This window comes from Azolla caroliniana, unplaced genomic scaffold (genome assembly GCF_043228905.1).
Source record: "Azolla caroliniana isolate FFs.n. ecotype wild unplaced genomic scaffold, voAzoCaro1.0.p SCAF_4, whole genome shotgun sequence".
Classification (NCBI taxonomy): Eukaryota; Viridiplantae; Streptophyta; class Polypodiopsida; order Salviniales; family Salviniaceae; genus Azolla; species Azolla caroliniana.
Window position 1 is genome coordinate 7,835,873 of NW_028230439.1, and position 19,987 is coordinate 7,855,859.

The 19,987-nt window shown below is 39.5% G+C and overlaps 2 protein-coding genes and 1 long non-coding RNA gene across 4 annotated transcripts; 1 reads left to right on the plus strand and 2 right to left on the minus strand.

Moving 5' to 3' along the window:
• The first annotated feature begins 5,563 nt into the window (after window positions 1-5,563).
• Window positions 5,564-6,730, plus strand: LOC147865019 (uncharacterized). The gene is made up of 2 exons (XR_015529611.1): window positions 5,564-6,121; window positions 6,437-6,730. It is a non-coding gene; the product is annotated as an uncharacterized LOC147865019 (long non-coding RNA).
• A 2,265-nt stretch (window positions 6,731-8,995) lies between these two features.
• On the minus strand, window positions 8,996-11,377 carry LOC147865020 (pentatricopeptide repeat-containing protein At5g27110-like). The gene has a single exon (XM_087318599.1). The coding sequence runs from the start codon at window positions 11,375-11,377 to the stop codon at window positions 8,996-8,998; it is 2,382 nt and encodes a 793-aa protein (XP_087174725.1).
• A 1,266-nt stretch (window positions 11,378-12,643) lies between these two features.
• On the minus strand, window positions 12,644-19,987 carry LOC147865021 (methyltransferase C9orf114 protein). Of its 2 annotated transcripts, XM_087317715.1 has the most exons (12): window positions 18,598-19,987; window positions 18,264-18,311; window positions 17,727-17,888; window positions 17,573-17,639; window positions 17,410-17,474; window positions 16,419-16,491; window positions 15,379-15,494; window positions 15,213-15,292; window positions 15,039-15,108; window positions 13,615-13,692; window positions 13,225-13,305; window positions 12,644-13,107 (listed from the first exon to the last, which is right to left on the minus strand). In XM_087317715.1, the coding sequence occupies exons 1-11, from the start codon at window positions 19,855-19,857 to the stop codon at window positions 13,240-13,242; spliced, it is 2,085 nt and encodes a 694-aa protein (XP_087173841.1). In that variant the 5' UTR covers window positions 19,858-19,987; the 3' UTR covers window positions 12,644-13,107; window positions 13,225-13,239. The 2 variants fall into 2 exon arrangements, with proteins under 2 accessions (XP_087173841.1, XP_087173843.1); XM_087317717.1 differs by lacking the exons at window positions 12,644-13,107; window positions 13,225-13,305; window positions 13,615-13,692; window positions 15,039-15,108; window positions 15,213-15,292 and having other exon boundaries at window positions 15,379-15,480.

Genomic DNA, 19,987 nt, shown 5'->3' on the forward strand with positions numbered 1-19,987 from the left:
CCCCAGTCGCAACACGTTCCATCTCAATGGGCAATGGCTCAAAATCGAGTATCCAAGCTTTGGTTCGAAAACCACTCTCAACTCGCTTCCATCCAAATATGGTGACTTTGTTGATGTGTTCAAGAAGAAGAATGCCCCAATAATGCAGATCACTTACTGGAGCATCGACCATATGATTGTCCAATCAATTTGCAAGAAGGCGCCTCTCCACCATTTGGGCCCATCTATGGCCTCTCTAAACCAGAACTAGAGGCTCTTCAAACATATCTAGCTGAAAATTTGGAGAAGGACTTCATCCAATTGTCTAAGTCACCTGTTGGGGCCGTCATCTTGTTTGTCAAGAAAAAGGACGGATCGTTGTGCCTATGTGTGGATTATCGTGGCCTACCTTTAATCCTAGAACTCCTCGATCGCCTTCGTAAAACATGTGTCTTCTCCAAGATTGACTTGCGGGGGGGCATACCACTTAGTTCAGATTAAACCTGGTGATGAATGGAACACAATATTTCATATGTGATACAGACACTTCGAGTACAAGGTAATGCTCCAACTATTTTTTAACATATGATGGATGACATATTTCGAGAATATCTCGATCACTTTGTCATTATCTACCTTGATGACATTCTTGTCTTTTCGTCGATCATTGAAGAGCATACTCACCACGTTCGATTGATTCTCTCCAAATTCAGGGAGCATGGCCTCTATGCCAAGAGTGAAAAATGCGAGTTTGATCGCAATTTTGTAGAATTGTGTGTTTTGCTTCCTGTCTTCTATTTGTTCGACACCAATACACACTACATTATAACCGGTTGGGGCCGTCTTCGATCTCTTCATAAATGATGATGAGGATACTACCGGCCACAACCGGTTCATACATGTGTGTATGCGGATGCAAAGATCGAAATGACAAAAAAAAAATAGAAGACAGGAAATAAAAGTACAGAAACACTGTTGTATGTATGGCTGGACTAGCCGCAACACAGGTGTCTATCCGACACTTCTCCAAAGGGGTGGTAGGGATAGGATGTTAATACACGCGTATGATAATTACACTTAAGCACAGACGAAGACAAGATTAATAAGCATAAGCAAAACTGTATTAATTCTTCGCCACTTCATTACAAACATCGGATCCTTTTATAGGCATCCGGCCAGATTACAATCGGTGCTCGGTAGGCAACCGTTAACCGAAACCGAATCGGTTCGGATCCGGATCGGTTACAACTACCAGATCCGTCCCTCCTAATAATTCTATTCCTATTTCTATATTTATCCGATCCGACCTTGCTTCCCCATTTGCCTTCTCTGACCGGCCAACACATGGCACGCCCGTGGGAAAGTGCATTGCACTTCGAACCCACAGCCGGCTTCAGTCTTCCTCCAAATTATCCCGCAAACTCCGCTCAGAGGTTTCAAGTGTTGTCTTGCCTGTGCCGTCTCCGACTTCTGATTGGATTGGCTACCTTTTCGCATCTTGCTGCTCCGACTCTGCTTGTACCGGTGGTACCGGTGTTTCTTCTGTATCCTGTCCGGGTCTGTCCTGCTCCACCTCCGTTCCGTTCCCGGTATCGCTCTCTCCGGTTTCCACTGGTTGTGTCCTTTCCTCCCCGGATTCGGTACTTCTCTGTCTCCACTCTGCATCATCCCCGGCATCAACCTGTTCTTGCTCCGAAAGTTCTTCCTCGGGTAATTCTTGTCGGGGTGCATTGTTGGTTGGGTCCTCTTCAGCCGGTCGCTCGCCCTCACTGATGGAGATCGGCGTTGTGTGTCCCTCGGCTTCCTGTCGCAGTCGGTCCTTCTCGTACCCTTCCAATTCTAGTTGGGTTTCGAGCTGCCCGTCATCCAACCTCTCTACTAACCCTCGGATTTCCTTGAGATGCTCTTCTGCTAGAGCATAGAAATCCTCCGACAATTCTTCCCGGATGTTGACGATACTTTCTTCGTCCATTTTATAGAACCCATCTCCGGTTTTCTTCCGATTTTCTGCATCAGCTCGGAGTGTCTGCAGTTCAGCTGCCTGTTGTGCCCATTCCCTCCAGAGTTTCTCCGTGCTTTCATTTATGCTGGCCTGAGCTCGGGTACTCCAACTTGACATGATGAACTTAATTCGGTCAACCCCTGCTTTAGCCTGTTCCGAAGCTGCTTGTTTTTCCTTCCTTATCCGTTTGATGATGTCGGCCATTAACTGAGCTTGAGCTTCAGAGTCGGCTTTTTGCTTGTCACAGGTACTCCGCCATTTGTTGATTTCGAAAGTCGACTTCACTTTTTCCTCGTTCCTGCTCTCTGTCAGCTCCCCTACTTTCTGTCGAAGTACTTCCATCTCCTTTCTTTGTTCCGACGTCAAGGTCTTCTCCGTCGATACTTCCTCCCTTGCTTTGGACAATTCCAAGCGGTTTTCCTTGAGCTGCTCTTTCAGCTTCTCTATCTGTCGGTCGTACGTTGCTGCCTGATTCTTGATGTCCGACGATAGTGTTGTATGTATGGCTGGACTAGCCGCAACACAGGTGTCTATCCGACACTTCTCCAAAGGGGTGGTAGGGATAGGATGTTAATACACGCGTATGATAATTACACTTAAGCACAGACGAAGACAAGATTAATAAGCATAAGCAAAACTGTATTAATTCTTCGCCACTTCATTACAAACATCGGATCCTTTTATAGGCATCCAGCCAGATTACAATCGGTGCTCGGTAGGCAACCGTTAACCGAAACCGAATCGGTTCGGATCCGGATCGGTTACAACTACCGGATCCGTCCCTCCTAATAATTCTATTCCTATTTCTATATTTATCCGATCCGACCTTGCTTCCCCATTTGCCTTCTCTGACCGGCCAACACATGGCACGCCCGTGGGAAAGTGCATTGCACTTCGAACCCACAGCCGGCTTCAGTCTTCCTCCAAATTATCCCGCAAACTCCGCTCAGAGGTTTCAAGTGTTGTCTTGCCTGTTCCGTCTCCGACTTCCGATTGGATTGGCTACCTTTTCGCATCTTGCTGCTCCGACTCTGCTTGTACCGGTGGTACCGGTGTTTCTTCTGTATCCTGTCCGGGTCTGTCCTGCTCCACCTCCGTTCCGTTCCCGGTATCGCTCTCTCCGGTTTCCACTGGTTGTGTCCTTTCCTCCCCGGATTCGGTACTTCTCTGTCTCCACTCTGCATCATCCCCGGCATCAACCTGTTCTTGCTCCGAAAGTTCTTCCTCGGGTAATTCTTGTCGGGGTGCATTGTTGGTTGGGTCCTCTTCAGCCGGTCGCTCGCCCTCACTGATGGAGATCGGCGTTGTGTGTCCCTCGGCTTCCTGTCGCAGTCGGTCCTTCTCGTACCCTTCCAATTCTAGTTGGGTTTCGAGCTGCCCGTCATCCAACCTCTCTACTAACCCTCGGATTTCCTTGAGATGCTCTTCTGCTAGAGCATAGAAATCCTCCGACAATTCTTCCCGGATGTTGACGATACTTTCTTCGTCCATTTTATAGAACCCATCTCCGGTTTTCTTCCGATTTTCTGCATCAGCTCGGAGTGTCTGCAGTTCAGCTGCCTGTTGTGCCCATTCCCTCCAGAGTTTCTCCGTGCTTTCATTTATGCTGGCCTGAGCTCGGGTACTCCAACTTGACATGATGAACTTAATTCGGTCAACCCCTGCTTTAGCCTGTTCCGAAGCTGCTTGTTTTTCCTTCCTTATCCGTTTGATGATGTCGGCCATTAACTGAGCTTGAGCTTCAGAGTCGGCTTTTTGCTTGTCACAGGTACTCCGCCATTTGTTGATTTCGAAAGTCGACTTCACTTTTTCCTCGTTCCTGCTCTCTGTCAGCTCCCCTACTTTCTGTCGAAGTACTTCCATCTCCTTTCTTTGTTCCGACGTCAAGGTCTTCTCCGTCGATACTTCCTCCCTTGCTTTGGACAATTCCAAGCGGTTTTCCTTGAGCTGCTCTTTCAGCTTCTCTATCTGTCGGTCGTACGTTGCTGCCTGATTCTTGATGTCCGACGATAGTGTTGTATGTATGGCTGGACTAGCCGCAACACAGGTGTCTATCCGACACTTCTCCAAAGGGGTGGTAGGGATAGGATGTTAATACACGCGTATGATAATTACACTTAAGCACAGACGAAGACAAGATTAATAAGCATAAGCAAAACTGTATTAATTCTTCGCCACTTCATTACAAACATCGGATCCTTTTATAGGCATCCAGCCAGATTACAATCGGTGCTCGGTAGGCAACCGTTAACCGAAACCGAATCGGTTCGGATCCGGATCGGTTACAACTACCGGATCCGTCCCTCCTAATAATTCTATTCCTATTTCTATATTTATCCGATCCGACCTTGCTTCCCCATTTGCCTTCTCTGACCGGCCAACAAACACAAGTATTTTTAACGTGGAAACCTTGATAGGGAAAAACCATGGGAGTCCACAAACTCCAAGAACTATAACACAATGGGAGAAAGGAATACAACTGTAAGAAACTACAAGGCAACGACCTTTTACAGTTCTTCTTCGTGAAATCGACCCTCTCACTCTCTCTCTCTCTCTCTCTCTCACACACACACACACTCTCTCTCTCTTAGTTACACTAATGATTCATCCCCATATAATAATTTGCCCTAGGTGTATTTATACTCATACACAATGTGGGCTATTTACGAATATAGCCCCGAGTCGGCTTCGACTAATTTGGCTATTAGCCGAATCGATTATTAATCGATTTTCGGCCTCGACCGAATTGGGAATCGGTTGATTTTTCCCATCTGATTTAACTTATTCTTCTCTCCAACTTGTGCTCTCCTTCCCATCCGAAGAGACATGTTTCCTAGCAAATGATGTATGATATACATGATTAATGTGTGTATTTGCCCTAGAAGCATGTTGTAGGCAGATGTGCAGAACAGTGATATTGAAAAGTGTGAGTGAAATGAGAGTGTGAAGAGCTTGCAAGCATGCAAATGCTTCGAGAGCCGACATGTTTGGATTGACGGCTTCTTCCTCTGCAAGTTTGGTTCCTGAGCTAGTATCAGGTGTTGTTACTCCACGTTTTTCGTGCTCTTTGTATTTCCATCAATTGGTTACTAGACGAAGAAGGTTTCTCGTCAAGGTTGTGGCCTTGACAGGTTTGATATTCCACTATCAAACTAGGGAAGTCGATATCATATGTATAACACGTCGTGACAATGGGGTCCCGTGGTTTTTCCCGATTCGGGTTTTCCACGTTAAAAATCAGTGTCTTGTTTTTTTTTCTGTTCTGTTGTTTATTTCATCCCTGCTTATTGATAGCCGAGTAGATCAGGAGTGGCAGAGAGATAGACCTAATAGTCGGCCGAATCTGAACCCATATTCACAACACAAATTTTGGGGGAACATGGGTCAAACCGTCAATCTATGCATATACATATACATACATACATACATTATATATATATATATATATATGTATGTATGTATGTATGTATGTATGTATGTATGTATGTATGTATGTATGTATGTATATACCATACATACATACATATATATATATATACTGTATACCTATTATATATACATATATGTATGTAAAACCTTGGTCTTCTTCTTCTTCTTCTTCTTCTTCTTCTTCTTCTTTCATCACTCACTCTCTGTGTTCTTCTGGACACCGCCATCGGCAGCAGGAAGTCCCGGAGAGGTCATCTAGCTAGCTAGCATGAACGGCTTCTATTTCTTCTCCCCTTACCTCTTCCCTGCATCCCGCAGCACCTGCCATAAACAGCAGCAGGACGAAGAGGAGGACGGTGGCCTTCATAACCACAGCCACAGCCAGAGCCATGTCCATGAACTCTCTTCTGCCCAGGATTTGCCCCCTCTTGATCATGACGACCAACTGAATATGAACAGTCGTAGCAACTGTCGAAGAAGAGGGTGGATCGGACAGCAGAAGAAGAGGACGGCTCCGTCCAGCCCACAGGCTTTCCCCATCTCTCAGCTTGGAAACCCTAACCTTCCGGATCATCACCAATACCCTGTTATGACCTCGTCCTCTATCTCCCACCGTCATAGTAACCATGATGATCTTCATCTGCCTTTCTACCATCTCATCGATGCTCCTGAAGTGCTTTGATGGTGATCATCAGTTTTCCTTGTATATATGTAAGTAATTCTGCATCATCAAAGCTATTACCTTGCGCAATGAGGGTGCCATTCCCCAGTGTGTATATATATGTATATACATCGAATGCACCTCAACTACAACATATGTATACATGTACATGGATTTGCCACATCTTAGTATGTAATCAATGGATTGCAGCATGAATGCATCATATGCACGTGGATCAGAGCATATACGTGCCATATGAACATGGGTCACAGCCTGTAGGTTTGCATGTTTAATATATTGCAGAGTTTTTGCACCACATATGCATCCTTTGCACATAGATGACATGTATACGCATGTGTATACAGATTCTGTAATAGACATGGATTTCATCCTGTATATATGTCTTAATCTCATGGGCATGGGTCCTATGCACATGAATCCCAAACAAGTATCCATATGCCTCATAGTACATGAAAAGAATCCAACAGGTATACATGCATTTTATGTACATGGAGTGAATCAAACAATTATGTGTCTTGTATGCACATTGAGTGAAGTGAATCCAACAATGTATTCTCCATACATCTCAATGGACATGGAGAGTATAACCTTTATGTAAAAATCCTTTGCTGGTTTTCTAATCAATGTAAGTTGGTACTTTTGCTGCTTTGAAGAAGCTCATACTTTTAACTGCGCAGACATTATCAGTTCTCCAACCTGTCTTTATTTCAAGCCATAGTTTGTTAAGAAGAAATAGGCAGCTCATTATGTATTGTCAGATAATGTGGATGAGAGTTTTGATTACTAGACGACTTGGTCTGTGGATGGTATAACTTGATGATTTTGTAAGCTAACAAATCTTAACCTCAATGGAATTGTTGGTTTAATCCAGTTCTGCAAACATTCTGGTAAATGTCACCCTTGCCTTTATATCATCAAATCCCGTTATTATTCACTGTGGTTTCCCTATATACCCTTGGTCAATTTCTATTTGACCCCCAAATTACCTCTTTGGATTTTGTTGCCTTTCTAAATGCTATTGGTCAGGTGGGACAGAGCAATTTCATGTGTTAATTGAGTAAATTATGTGCATCCCTTAGTTCCCCTCTTTCGAGATAGGGGAAATAGCAATCAACCCAATCGGATTTGGGGCAATAAATAAACCCATGTGATATTTTCAGAGGTTTCCCTTCCAAATTGTTTTCCATGCTAATCAAATAGACTTAAAAATTTGTTCAATCAAACTTTGGCATCTCTTGTCGGAAATTTGATTTGTGCGAATGTAATGGTAGAAATTGTGATATGGCATCATTGCCATGGGGATATCATATGATGAAAAATGTTAGACGAGTAACGGTGGATAAAGTGATGAGAGTTGAGTTTCTAAAGATGCGTGTTGGACGAGAAATGTTGACGCAAAGCACATTGAATTTTGATAATAGTAACAAATTAAATTGGCTTCAGAGTTGGGAGGTGCATTATAGTTAACAAATGATGGAGAGATCATATGAGGATGGATTTGAACTTACATAACTAAGGTAAATTGAAACCAGGTAGACCTATACCTAGTAAAACTGAAATTTGGATCCATTGAACCTATATTGAGTGCTTGTAAGGCATTTAACTTGTTATCTACAATTATTTAATGTTCATCAATCTTGCAACATCATTGATATCAAGAATAAGCGCACCATACCCTAGAAACTCATGTCAAGTAAAACACTTTGTGTAACTATAACCCAATTTAGTACAATTCAGAATCATAAAATTACTTAGTGAATACTAATAGTTACCCATCATATTGCATTGGGATCACAAAAAGTCTTTTTTATGACGTGTTTGGTTGTGTCTATGCACCTTTGTTTCCTTATTGCATACAATGGAGATGGGTATATTTCTTGAACATAATACATACATATAATGGAGATGGGTGTGAGATGAATTCATCATTGCGAGCCATAAAGATCACAATTTTGTTTATAGTAAAGGGAGGTATCAATTAGTAATAGAACTTGAGTAGATTGATTTAGTTATGGTGCTTCATGTAACTTCAACTTTACAATTTGGGGTGAACCCTTGATTCCAAGAATCATTTGCAAACTCAGCCAAAGAATAGGGTGGCAAAGTTGTGTAAAACTTTGTTAATGATAGAATATGATCGTGTAGAATATATTTTTGGGAGTTGCAAAGTTGTGGAAAACTTGGCAATGATATAGGGTTGCAACGTTGTGGAGAACTTTGCCAATGATATAATAGGATTGTGTTACAACGAAAAGTATGCATTAGGCCAACTTTATCAATGTATCTTTGGTCTGTATTGTGTGATCGATTGCATTCTGTCCTCGGGGTAATGAGCTACTCTAGGATGCCAAATCAATACAACCTCAACTATTGGGAGAGAGTAACATAGCCCAAACAAAACAATTGTGAAAAGTGGAAGGATTTCATAAAACCTTACCCAATGCTTTCAGACTTTTCTCTTTTTTCATCTAGGTCAAGTTCACATCTATATGCTTGATTAGTCCATAAAATCGCTCATACTTTGCTTTTGACACAACTATGAATCTTGATTAATTGATTTACTCGGCATTGTTGTAAGGAACCAATTTTTCAATAGAGACATTTATGCCGATTAACCTTGACTGGATTCGGCTAAAGATGTATATGAAACAAATAATTTGGCAATAGTTTACAGCTTGGAACATTATTAATGTTAGGCATAGTGTCCAGGCCATAGCAATCCAGGGAGCGAATGGATGAAACCATCTAAATGCAAATGGCCCATCTCCATCCTTATATAAGTTATCATTGACTCTAATTAAAGTTATTTTGTATATACCCTTCCCAAGGGTTTCCCTTATTATCTCACGGGGCATCAAACAATTACTTTATGATTGCTATAAGCTAGTTATGAATAGAATGGACTAGATGGAGAGATCTACGTTGATGTCATTCCACCAACAATGTCCTCGTGTGTCCCATGCTTCATTTTTCCATCTCAAGGTTTCAACCTTGTTTGCTTCCACATGCATGCCGGAAGCTGAATACATGTTTCTCATACACACATATGCAACACCACACTTCTTATCTAAGTCTACCAACTGATCAAAGACCCATTTTCCAAGCTTCACATTCACCCATTTGGAACATGCACCCAACAAAGCTAATAACAAGGGAAAACGATTCTTGTATTGCACCATCTCGAGCATACTTACAGCTTTGCTAAAGTGTCCCGCTCGACCAAAAAGATCGACCATGGAGGTGTAGTGCTTTAATGTCGGAAAAATACCATAGAGAACGCCCATATCATCAAATATTCTGTGCCCCTCATCCATTAGGCCTGCATGGCTACATGCCATGAGAAGAACAAGAAAGGTAACTATATCTGGCGCAATATTGTCATCTGATACCATTTCCTTGAACAAATAAAAAACGTTCTGGGCTTGACCTAGCTGTGCATATCCAGCCATCAATAAGCTCCAAGATACGATATCCCTGACTTGAATCTTGCGAAACACATCTTCTGCCTTTTCTAACATACTACATTTAGCATACATGTCCACCAATGCAGATTCAAGCATAATGTTTCCTTGCAAGGATCCACTTTCATGGCTAACTTCTGCAGATATCTCTTCACCCACCTTGAGAGAGCCTATGCTTCCACAAGCTTTCAAACCACAACAATATGTGATAGCATCCGGTGAAATTCCCTCATCCTTCATCTTCCAGAGGCAATTCAGAGACTCCTCAAAGAAACCATGTTGGGCATATCCAACCATGAGCGTATTCCAACCGACAATATCATGATGTGAAAGACCATTAAACACTTCTTGTGCTTTTTCCATAGATCCACATTTGGCATACAAATTCACTAACATATTTCCAAGCTCAATATTTTTCTCCAGTAACCCTTGCTTCTTGACATCTTTGTGTATCTTTTCTCCCATCTGAAGATCTCCAATGCTACAACAAGCTTTTAATACACAAATATATGTGATTTGATCGGGGTGAATGCCTTCACTTTGCATTTGCCTGAAACAAGTTAAAGCTTCATGGCCAAGGCCGTGCCTTGCATACCCCGAAATAAGTGCACTCCATGAGACAACATCATGTACCTGAAGCCGATCAAATACTTCTTGTGCTTTTCTCAGTTCACTGCAATTCACATACATGTCCACTAATGTCGGCCCAAGGGCTTTGCTCTTTTCTATCAAACCTCGCTTTTCGACCTCAGCATGTATCTTTTCTCCCTTTTCAAGAGACCCAATGGCACCGCAAGCTTTCAATATACTGACAAAAGTGAGAGCATTAGGGGAGACACACTTCTTCTCCAGTTTCATCTTCTTTAAGCAATCCAAAGCTTCATCGATAAGTCCATGCCGGGCATATCCAGCTATTAGTGCATTAAAAGATACCACATCTCGTCTTGGGAGAAGCTCATTGAAAACTTCTTGTGCTTTCTTGAGCACTCCACATTTCGCATACATATCCACCAATGCTGTGCCCAGTACCATATCCTTCTCTAGCAAAAAGCCATGATCCATTACTTGGCTATGGATCTCTTCTCCTACCTCCAAAGACCCTTTCCCAGCACAAGCTTTTATAACACAAAGAAAAGTAACCAAATTCGGGGATATGCCCTCATTTTGCATCTTTCTAAAGCAAAACAAAGCCTCATCGAAAAGTTCGTGCCGAGAAAAGCCAGAAATCATTGCATTCCACGAGATAATATTGCGAATCAGGAACTCGTCAAAGACCTTCTCCGCTGCTCGAACAACATTACACTTTGCATACATGTCCACTAAAGCAGTGCCAAGAATTATATTCCTCTTTAAGAGACCCCGTGAGATGACCATGGCATGTATTTCTTTACCAACAGAAAGATCTCCGCTGCAACTACAAGCTTTCAGAAGGCATGAAAAAGTGACTGCGTCTGGAAGGATAGCTTCCTCACACATCAATCTATAACATTTTAAAGCTATATTGTGACCAGAGTCTTGCTTTGAGAAGCCAGTTATCAGGGTATTCCAAGCCACAAGATCTCTCACAGGAAGAATATCAAATAGTTTTTGGGCATCTCCCATTTCGCCACACTTTGCATAGAGGCTAAGCAGGGCGGTAGAGACATGTATGTCTTTACTATTATAGACCTCATTTTGGTTAACAATTCTTCGTGCTTTCTTCAGATCTTTGAGATTTTGGCAAGATTTGATCAATCCCACAAGGGATTTACGGCCTATCTGATTGCTAGGTAAGCCATTGGACAGAGAAATTCCAGAAGCAGCGGGTTCATGGACGCCCTGCATATCTCTCTTCTCCTGTATTTACTTTCATCCGTCCATGGAAGTGTCTCTCCTTCTTAGGTCCTTTCATGCATGCATGATCTTCTGCTTTTGTTAAAGCACAAGGAGATGCATAGATAGTGGCCATGAAGAGCTGTCATTGAATCATACTACCATTACACGGGCTCTCATATTTAGGTTATGCCTATGGTGATTTCATCAAGATGCATAAGATTAACACTAATAACACAAGGATTTGGGGTTTAATTGGTGCAATCATTTTTATTAATATTAATTAGAAGCACGAGTATGTACTATTGGAAAATTTAAAATGCTCAAAGGCCATCTCCTAATATTTAAAAAACATAGAGGGTATCATGGTAATTTGATATAATTGGTGCTGCTCATTATAATATTAAGTCCATGGCATAATCCTAGTTTGTGGGAAGCATGAGGTAAGTTACCATTAGCGTTTTAGAATTACTAATATCCCACCAAAACTAGTGTGTCAAGACTCAAGAATTTATCTTCACAAGGCAACATTTAATGTTTTGAAGCATGTAAGGAAAGTGCAAGGATGATAGACACAACCAACCACTAAGTATGCATGGAAGATCGAATGGCATTGGGATGAATTTCCATGTCACATATAGACGCCAATTTAACCACCACCTATTGCTCACCAATTATCTATGCAATGATGGCCATGTTTGTTACACTTCTCACATTTCTCCTAGTAAGCAAAACAATAAGAATGGGTTCATCTTCCACATGGGACCGTGACTCAAATGTTAATATGAGAACCCTTTGTAGAATAACTGTGCAAAATACTATAAACATGATTGGAATTCACCTCATGAGACATTTGGACATCAGCTTACACGGAACAATTGTATGGACAAAAAAGTAGAAATTGTATTTCTGAGAAAAGCCCCCAAGAAAATCATGTTTTAGAGACTTCTTGAAAGGAAGCCCCTCAACTCTAATAAAGCATACATAGAAAAGATTGATAAGAAGCATATTTTAGTAATTCTGGAATGAACAAGCATATTTTATTGATTTTGGTTTGGTTTCACTTTATATTCCAAGCAATAAATTTCTAATTTGACTAACCAAGATAAATGCTACTCTTTAATTTCTGCAGCATTATACATTATACATTCTGCAACATGTTTGTCATATCTGATTTGCAATGATTATACACGAGACGTCATAAATCATTTTAATTGCACAAAAAAAGCGATAGTACTTAAAAGACCTTTTATAAAATTGGTCTTTAATGAGCAACAGTACTAAAATGCTAAGTTTGATAACAATTTCATGATATAGCAATAGCAGAATCTTTCTCCAAAAGATTGTTTGTGGAAAGGTGGCGAATGTGATGGATGCATGAAACGTGAAATAACCATCCAAAGTGAATAAATGATCTCTTCAATAACTTTCTTAACAAGACTCAAGAATAAGCTGTGATTCGTGTATATAGCTCACTACCAGGTATAATATGTGACGGTCAAGAAACAGCCAAAAATGCTTGTAATGACATGACCCAGGGAATGATGTCCTAGAAAAGGCTGAGCATGCTTCACTTCCATCGCATTCAAATGATCAGGTAAAAATGCTGAATTTGCTGTCTGAAGTACAAAAAACTTGGAACAAGTCTGAACCTTTGTTATTCAAAGCAATGAACCACTACTTGCTCCCAATAATAAAATCTTTTCACATCAATTTTCCACATGTAAATAAAACCTGAACACCTACAATCAGTCACAGTTTCAATTTTAAAATGGCTTGAAGACATTTAATCCCCTTAAAATACCCTTTACAATTGCTTTTGCTTATATATGGATGAATAGCAAAGAAAAGCAGAGGACCTTATCTCCTTTATATCAAGGCATTTGAATCGCATCTTCAATAGCTTCTTGCAGAAATTGAAGAGAAATCAAAATTGCTTCCTGTAAGAAGATGGGAGGGCAATTCATTACTGAAGAACGACTTCTGATCAAATTCAGAATTGCAGACAGAAAAGGTTGCTTGTAAGACCGCAGTACATAGGGAATGAATCATTTCTTAAATGTAATTTGCAGAAGATATTTCTACTATCTACAATCTACTGGAAGTACTAATCACACAATCCCAATAGGAAACATTTAGTTTTTTTGCCAGATAAAGTGAGAATACAACAGAATATAAAGAAAAGTGCAAGTAGCATTGGAGAAATGATGTTTTAGATATTCTGGTAATTGTTAATGAGTTTAATGTACCTCTGTCCGTATGGTTCGGCTCCCTTGTTTTGGACAAGTATTAAGGTATAGATCAAAGAGGCTAGTGATACTCCGTGCCTGCATGGATTGATACATTCAGAATTAAGATCATGTCATGATTGATCATAAAATACACAAATATTGAAGAAAAGGCATGGAGTTATTCAAAAATTCAAATGCATCCAATTTAGTATTGAGTTCAATCCAGAATGCTTTTTACCATGCGACACTAATGCTTGGTTTTTACGTTGCAGTACCATCAAATGCTGTATGCAACACCTTGATTCAGTCGTATACTTCGCGGAGTTTACAATTCTAGATGTTTTGGGTTTGTGTGTCTTCTTTCTACGTGGGCCAGTCGAAATTGTGTGCTCACGAGAATTAATAATGCCATATGTCATTCTCTTTTCATATGATTTTGATGGTATGCAACATTTTCTTGGAGCGTTAGAAGCATTTTGCAACCAAAGTAGTGGACAAACCATAAATGTGGATAAAACAAAATAATGGTATTGCATAGCATCCAACCTCACCGATCAGCAGCAGAGTGATACCCTATACAAGACCTTCATTCAGTCACATACTTTGAGATGTTCATATTTCTCGATATTTTGGGTTTGTGAGTCTCTTCAATTATAAAATTTCACTCTCAGATCAATGATTCCCTCATCAAAGATGTAAAGCAGAATCTACTTGTTCAACAGATGGCTATCGTTTCTTATCTGGCTTTTTTTAATTTTATTGATATACCTTGATAACCATGTGAATTAAGAAAGTAAAATATCTCAACAATGCATAGAATGGGTTCTTGAAGAGAAAAACAACACAGAGCTTAAACAACCAAAATAAACATATACAAAACAGTAACTACAGCTGAAATGAATTCAAGCCTTGAAATTAGGAAAAAGGTTCAGATGAGCATGATAAAGACAAAACGAAGACACAATTGGCACAGCCCATGCTCCTAAGGAGATGAGGATCTCGATTGAAAAATCTACTCTATACTGATGGTAATGCGAACAGGCTACGACTGACAAGATAGAAGATGAGTGACTCGCCAGGTGTAATGATTGTCAGGCCACTGTAAAGTTTCAAGAGACCCAGCTTCGAGCCAATCTCAAGGTCTTAGGGCACAGATAACACCAAAGTAAACCATAATATCTATTGGTCAGAAGTAGAAATAAAGATGAGAAAGAAAGAAAGATATATTAACATCTTTTAAGATGCCAAAATGGCCAATAAGACCAAACAAGAGATTACATCTACATGCACATAGATAAAAACAAAGTACTTACCATTTACATGCATACATCTATAAACAACGTACATGCAATCTACATACAAAGAAAGGTACTTGTGCATAAGAAAGGCACCCATTTTATTGATTCAAGGGAGAATTACTAGAATATGTTTATGTGATATACCTGGAGTTTCTTGTCAAGCTCTAAGCTTTCTTCAAGACCACTAAGACCCCCAAATACAATCAGCAAGTGCCTATCAAATTAATACGTTCATTCCTTGTTAATTCATGTGAATAAACAAATAAATAAATGATTTCTCCACGAGCACTTGCTTGTCAGCAGACAATTACTACATGCCTGCACTTTGGTATGGAAAGGTCAGAAGACCTAATTTGCTTGCCATGTTCAGATGTCCCAATGCAATAATCATATTTATTCTGCATCGAACTTGTAGTCAAATAAGAATGAAACATCTTGAATAATAGGGAATTCAATAAAAAAGAAACAGACTCATCTGGTTTACCTCAAATGGGCATTCATCAAAGACTGCACTCAAACAACTTGCATATCGCACTCTGTATCCCCAGTAATGACCTGCTTGTCGAACAGTTTCATGATCAACTACCTGCAACACATCTCCTACAATAGGCTCTTAGAGAACAGTACCAAATGATGGATCAGTGACAAGATGAATCATGTGCCTTTACCGACACTAGTAAGGATCACCTCAGATATGTAAGGAAATCTTTTTATTCCAAACGAACTGTATTTGAGGAGAATAGTATAGCAGGGAATAGATCAAGATAGGGAGAGGGTTATATGATGTCACTAAACCATGTGTGAGACTAAAGTGATAAACTCATCTCAATTTAATTTAAGATATTATAGATAGATTGTAAATGGATTGCTTAATTTTTGTTCTTCATGCTGGTCTTAACTGCCCTGCATTAACTCTTAGGGAAAAACAATATCGGCTTTACTACAAAAAGAAAAGATATGTGCACTTTCACTTGTGTGGTGCTTGGAAATTTTTGCTAGTTACTGTTCTTGCTGCGCAAACTTTTACAGAGTGGTCTAAAACATGTTCTATACATAAAATACACGTTTTTCAACTATGACTGAAACTTTCAATTTCTTTGGTGTTGATACACAATAGGGTGCAGAACATATGCACTGAATTTTGCTTTGCAGCAAGTCTCTGCATATCATCAAATTATAAACAATGGAACAAATTATAACACCAATTGCTTGAGAAGGCAATGGTTTCTGCCAAATGTGCTGTGCAACTCTTGCTTATGGAGTCAACTTGTGTAGTGGCAGCATGACATAAATGATAAGGAGACAAGTAAAAATTATGTGACCAATTGCGAAAAAATCATTCCCTTAGACATTAATGATAATCATGCTTTTTGGAGATATAAGAAAAGTTTGCTGAAGTCAGTACTAATTCCACCTTAGAACCAAAACTGGCATGTAAAAGAGTATGAGACTACACTGCTGACTGCCTAAGCATATTTACAAACTTTAAAAGGATAAAAATCAAAACATAAGAGTTGGAGGTACCAGTGTTCATTGACTTGCCCATGGATACAGTAACACGAGTTCCGGACTTCAATGATTGTGAAACTTGAACTTCCTGCAAATTGAAAGGTTTAATTTGTCACATAGAACAGAGTTTGAGAAAATGTAGTCCATTTGAACATTTATCATAGGACTGCAAAGCTCATCTCTCTACTAGCTTCTGCTAATTTCATCAATAGAAACCTTGCATAGCCAATACACCAACAAAACAACACACAGCATCAGTAATGTCTCTCACAAATGCATCAATGAGAAAAGCTGTAGCAATCAAAATAGCATAAAGTGGTCGGCTAAAACTCTTAAGCTTTACTTGGAACTGTACAAAACTAAAATCTACAATTGTTTAATTCAGAAACCAATTTCAGCACAACCCTACCATTTCATTTGGTAGCTATGGCATCAGTGAATGTAGATAGCCTCTAAAGTATGGCAATGACGAACAGCAAATCATTTTACCCCTATGTTTTGAATGACATCTTAGTTATGGTATGAAAGCTCTCATCAAGTGGCATAGGACATTGTTCTCCAACAAGTTTCACCCAGTTATCTTGATACAGTTTTCATTCCAAATGCTCAGACTCTAGCCTCAATTTTACTCATCAATTCAATTTGACAAATTCGCGAGATCACATCAGCAATTTCTAGAGAGTAAAATACAATATAATATTTATGGCCAGTAATAATACATAAACAGAATACCCAAATGCAAGAGTATATGGATAACGTAAGCTTCAGTTCAAATAATGTTTTTATCAGCAGTAATACAAATCAAGGACGTAGGAAACCTTATTATGCTTAAAAATAGCAATTATACAACCATCACCCACCAAGTCTTTTAACATTCTACACCCGCTGATAGTGAAATGATGAGATTGCCACTAATGATGGAGAACTAACAATTTGCGCGGTTCAGGCTAAAAAATGTAATACATACTTGGTTATCTAAAGGAATGGAGATGATCCATAGACAAACCTTATCAAGACCAACATCAACATACGATCCTGACCCAGGAGAAGGAACTTTATCCAGCACAACTCCTAAAAAGTTCAGAAGTTTACCCATTTATGTCAATACTATCAATAAACAATTCAGGGTAACCCACATGAGAGAGGATACTTTGATGACGGAAGCTTACCCTCACGAAAAGGTCCCCTCTCATGCTTTCGTAGATGATGAGGTGCATCAAGGGGAGGCAACTTTCCCTGTTGGATTATATAATAAATCTAAATATATTAAAAATCTGGTGTGCAATTGTTAAAAATGTTTGGAGTAGCAATAGTAATACTCACAACACTGCTAAGGCTCCTATGCATAGGAATCAATGCCCGACGTAGGTACTGAGGAACCTCTAAATACTCTAGAATTTGAACCATAAAAAGTCCACCTTCTAGATTGCCATTTTGCTCGGTGGCTTGCACGTTTACTCCATCATAATCATCAAAAACCACTATCTATACATGCACAGAAAGGATAAACTATTGATCAGAAATTCAAATTAAAGCACTGCCAAATGACAACTTTAAGTTCCAAAATCAAGCTAGAAATTCATGATGTCAGTGGACCCTCTTTTCTCAAAGATATGGATGTTGAAGAACCAAATATCTACCAACAGGAAATTTCAATGAGATAAAAACTGTTTTACAATATATTTGGCTCATCATCACGATTGTTGGTTTTAGTTTTACCACCTCCCAGGAAAAAAAGATTATGCATTTCTTTGAGAAAGTAGTTCACAACAAGATCTATCTCTTTCAATTTCACATCTAAAACCTATACCTAGACATTATCTGTGGGATAACTTAGGTACATAAAACAATAATACAGACCTCATCAATTCTGAAAATCGCAGCTGCCCTTGCAATTTGCCCTGCTAACTGCAAATCATGGCATTAAAACTATTGTTCAAAATAAATGCTCCATGAAAAAGAAAATTCTGAGAGAAACAATGCTTTCAAAACCTAAAATCTAGTATACCACGCCTTCCAAAAAGCCATGATACTACTTGTAGAATATGTAAATAACATGATGAATTTTCAATATAAAAAATGTACATAGATATTCAAGTTTCTACATGTACGTGACATGATGACTATTTAAATATAAATGCAATGCTCTTACTTAGAAAATATTGTAACCAGTGTATTTCATGAGTAATCTTACTATAGTTGCCAACTCGAGCGACTGTGCATTGTCAACAATGGACCCCGCAACAGCTATGCTGATAGTAGGCTTACTCAAAGAATCTTTAGATGAATCCAGAAAATCATTGCCCTTCCTTAAAACGTTTTCTAGTTCTTGTATACACTGGAATTTCACTTCATTCTTTTCTTTCTTTGTTTTCTCTAGTTTTTCTGTGAACTGAGGTTTAATTTCTTTCTTCTCTTTCTTCTCTTTCTTCCCTTTCTTCTCTTTCTTCTCGTTCTTCTCTTTCTCTAGTTTCTGTACAAACTGCGGTTTACTTTCTTCCTTTTCTCGTTGTTCTTTCTTTACTTTTTTCCCTTCTCTAGATTGTTGAGTGATTGAAGTGCTATTTTGTAAATCTTCTTCACGTTGCGAAAATATATTTAAATGTTGATCAAAATCTTGCTCTTTACAAGTATAAGTCTCAGACAATTTTTGTTTCTTAATAGGTTGCACGCTATTCATCACCGTATCAACTCCTTCAATCTTATTGATTGATTGTATTTCCTTCTTCTTGATAGGCTCCACAATATTAATAACCATATCATCTTCGTCAGCTTCAATTTCACCACTTGATCGGTTTTCATGATTGCTAACTAGTGTTCCATTCTTCTTGATAGGCTGCACAATATTAATCACCATATCATCCTCCTCAATTTCATCATTTGATTGGTTTTCATTGTTATTACATAGTATACTCTCATCCTCAGCATATTTCTGGGCAGAAGTACTATTCTTCACAATTATTTCTTCTTTTTTAGGCGACACTATCTTTGGCATGACCTCGTCCTCATTATTCTGATGCAACCATAAATCGCGATGATCAAAGGGAAGGGCACCTTCGTCTTCTTCATCTTTTTTCCTCTTCTTCTCTTTCTTCATCTCTTTCTTCTTGACAAGTTCATTGTTCTTTACTGCTTCATAACTCTCTCCTTCACTTCGTCGTTTTTTCATCTTATTTACTTCCTTTCGATAAATCTCTTTACTTCGGTTCAATTCATCACTCTCTACTCCACCATAGCTATAATCACGAAAGGGAGAAAGATCAGAGGATTTCAGCAGCATTTCCTTACCGTTCTTTCCAAGCTCATGATGGTCTTCAAAGAAGTCGTCGCCGTCGTGGTCGACAATGGGATGTGGTTCGTCATGGCTCTTCATGAAACCTTGGACACTGGAAATGCCTTGAGGAGGAGTGCCTCTGCTTCTCTTCTCTCTCTGCCTCTCCTTCTTCATCTTCATCTTCAAAGTTCACCTTCACCTTCACCTTCTGCTGTCTGGTGCCTGCTTCCTTCCTCCGTTCCACCGAAAACCTCGACAGTTAGATACGTATAGCTCTATCAAAAACCTCCATATCCTTCTTCTTCTTCTT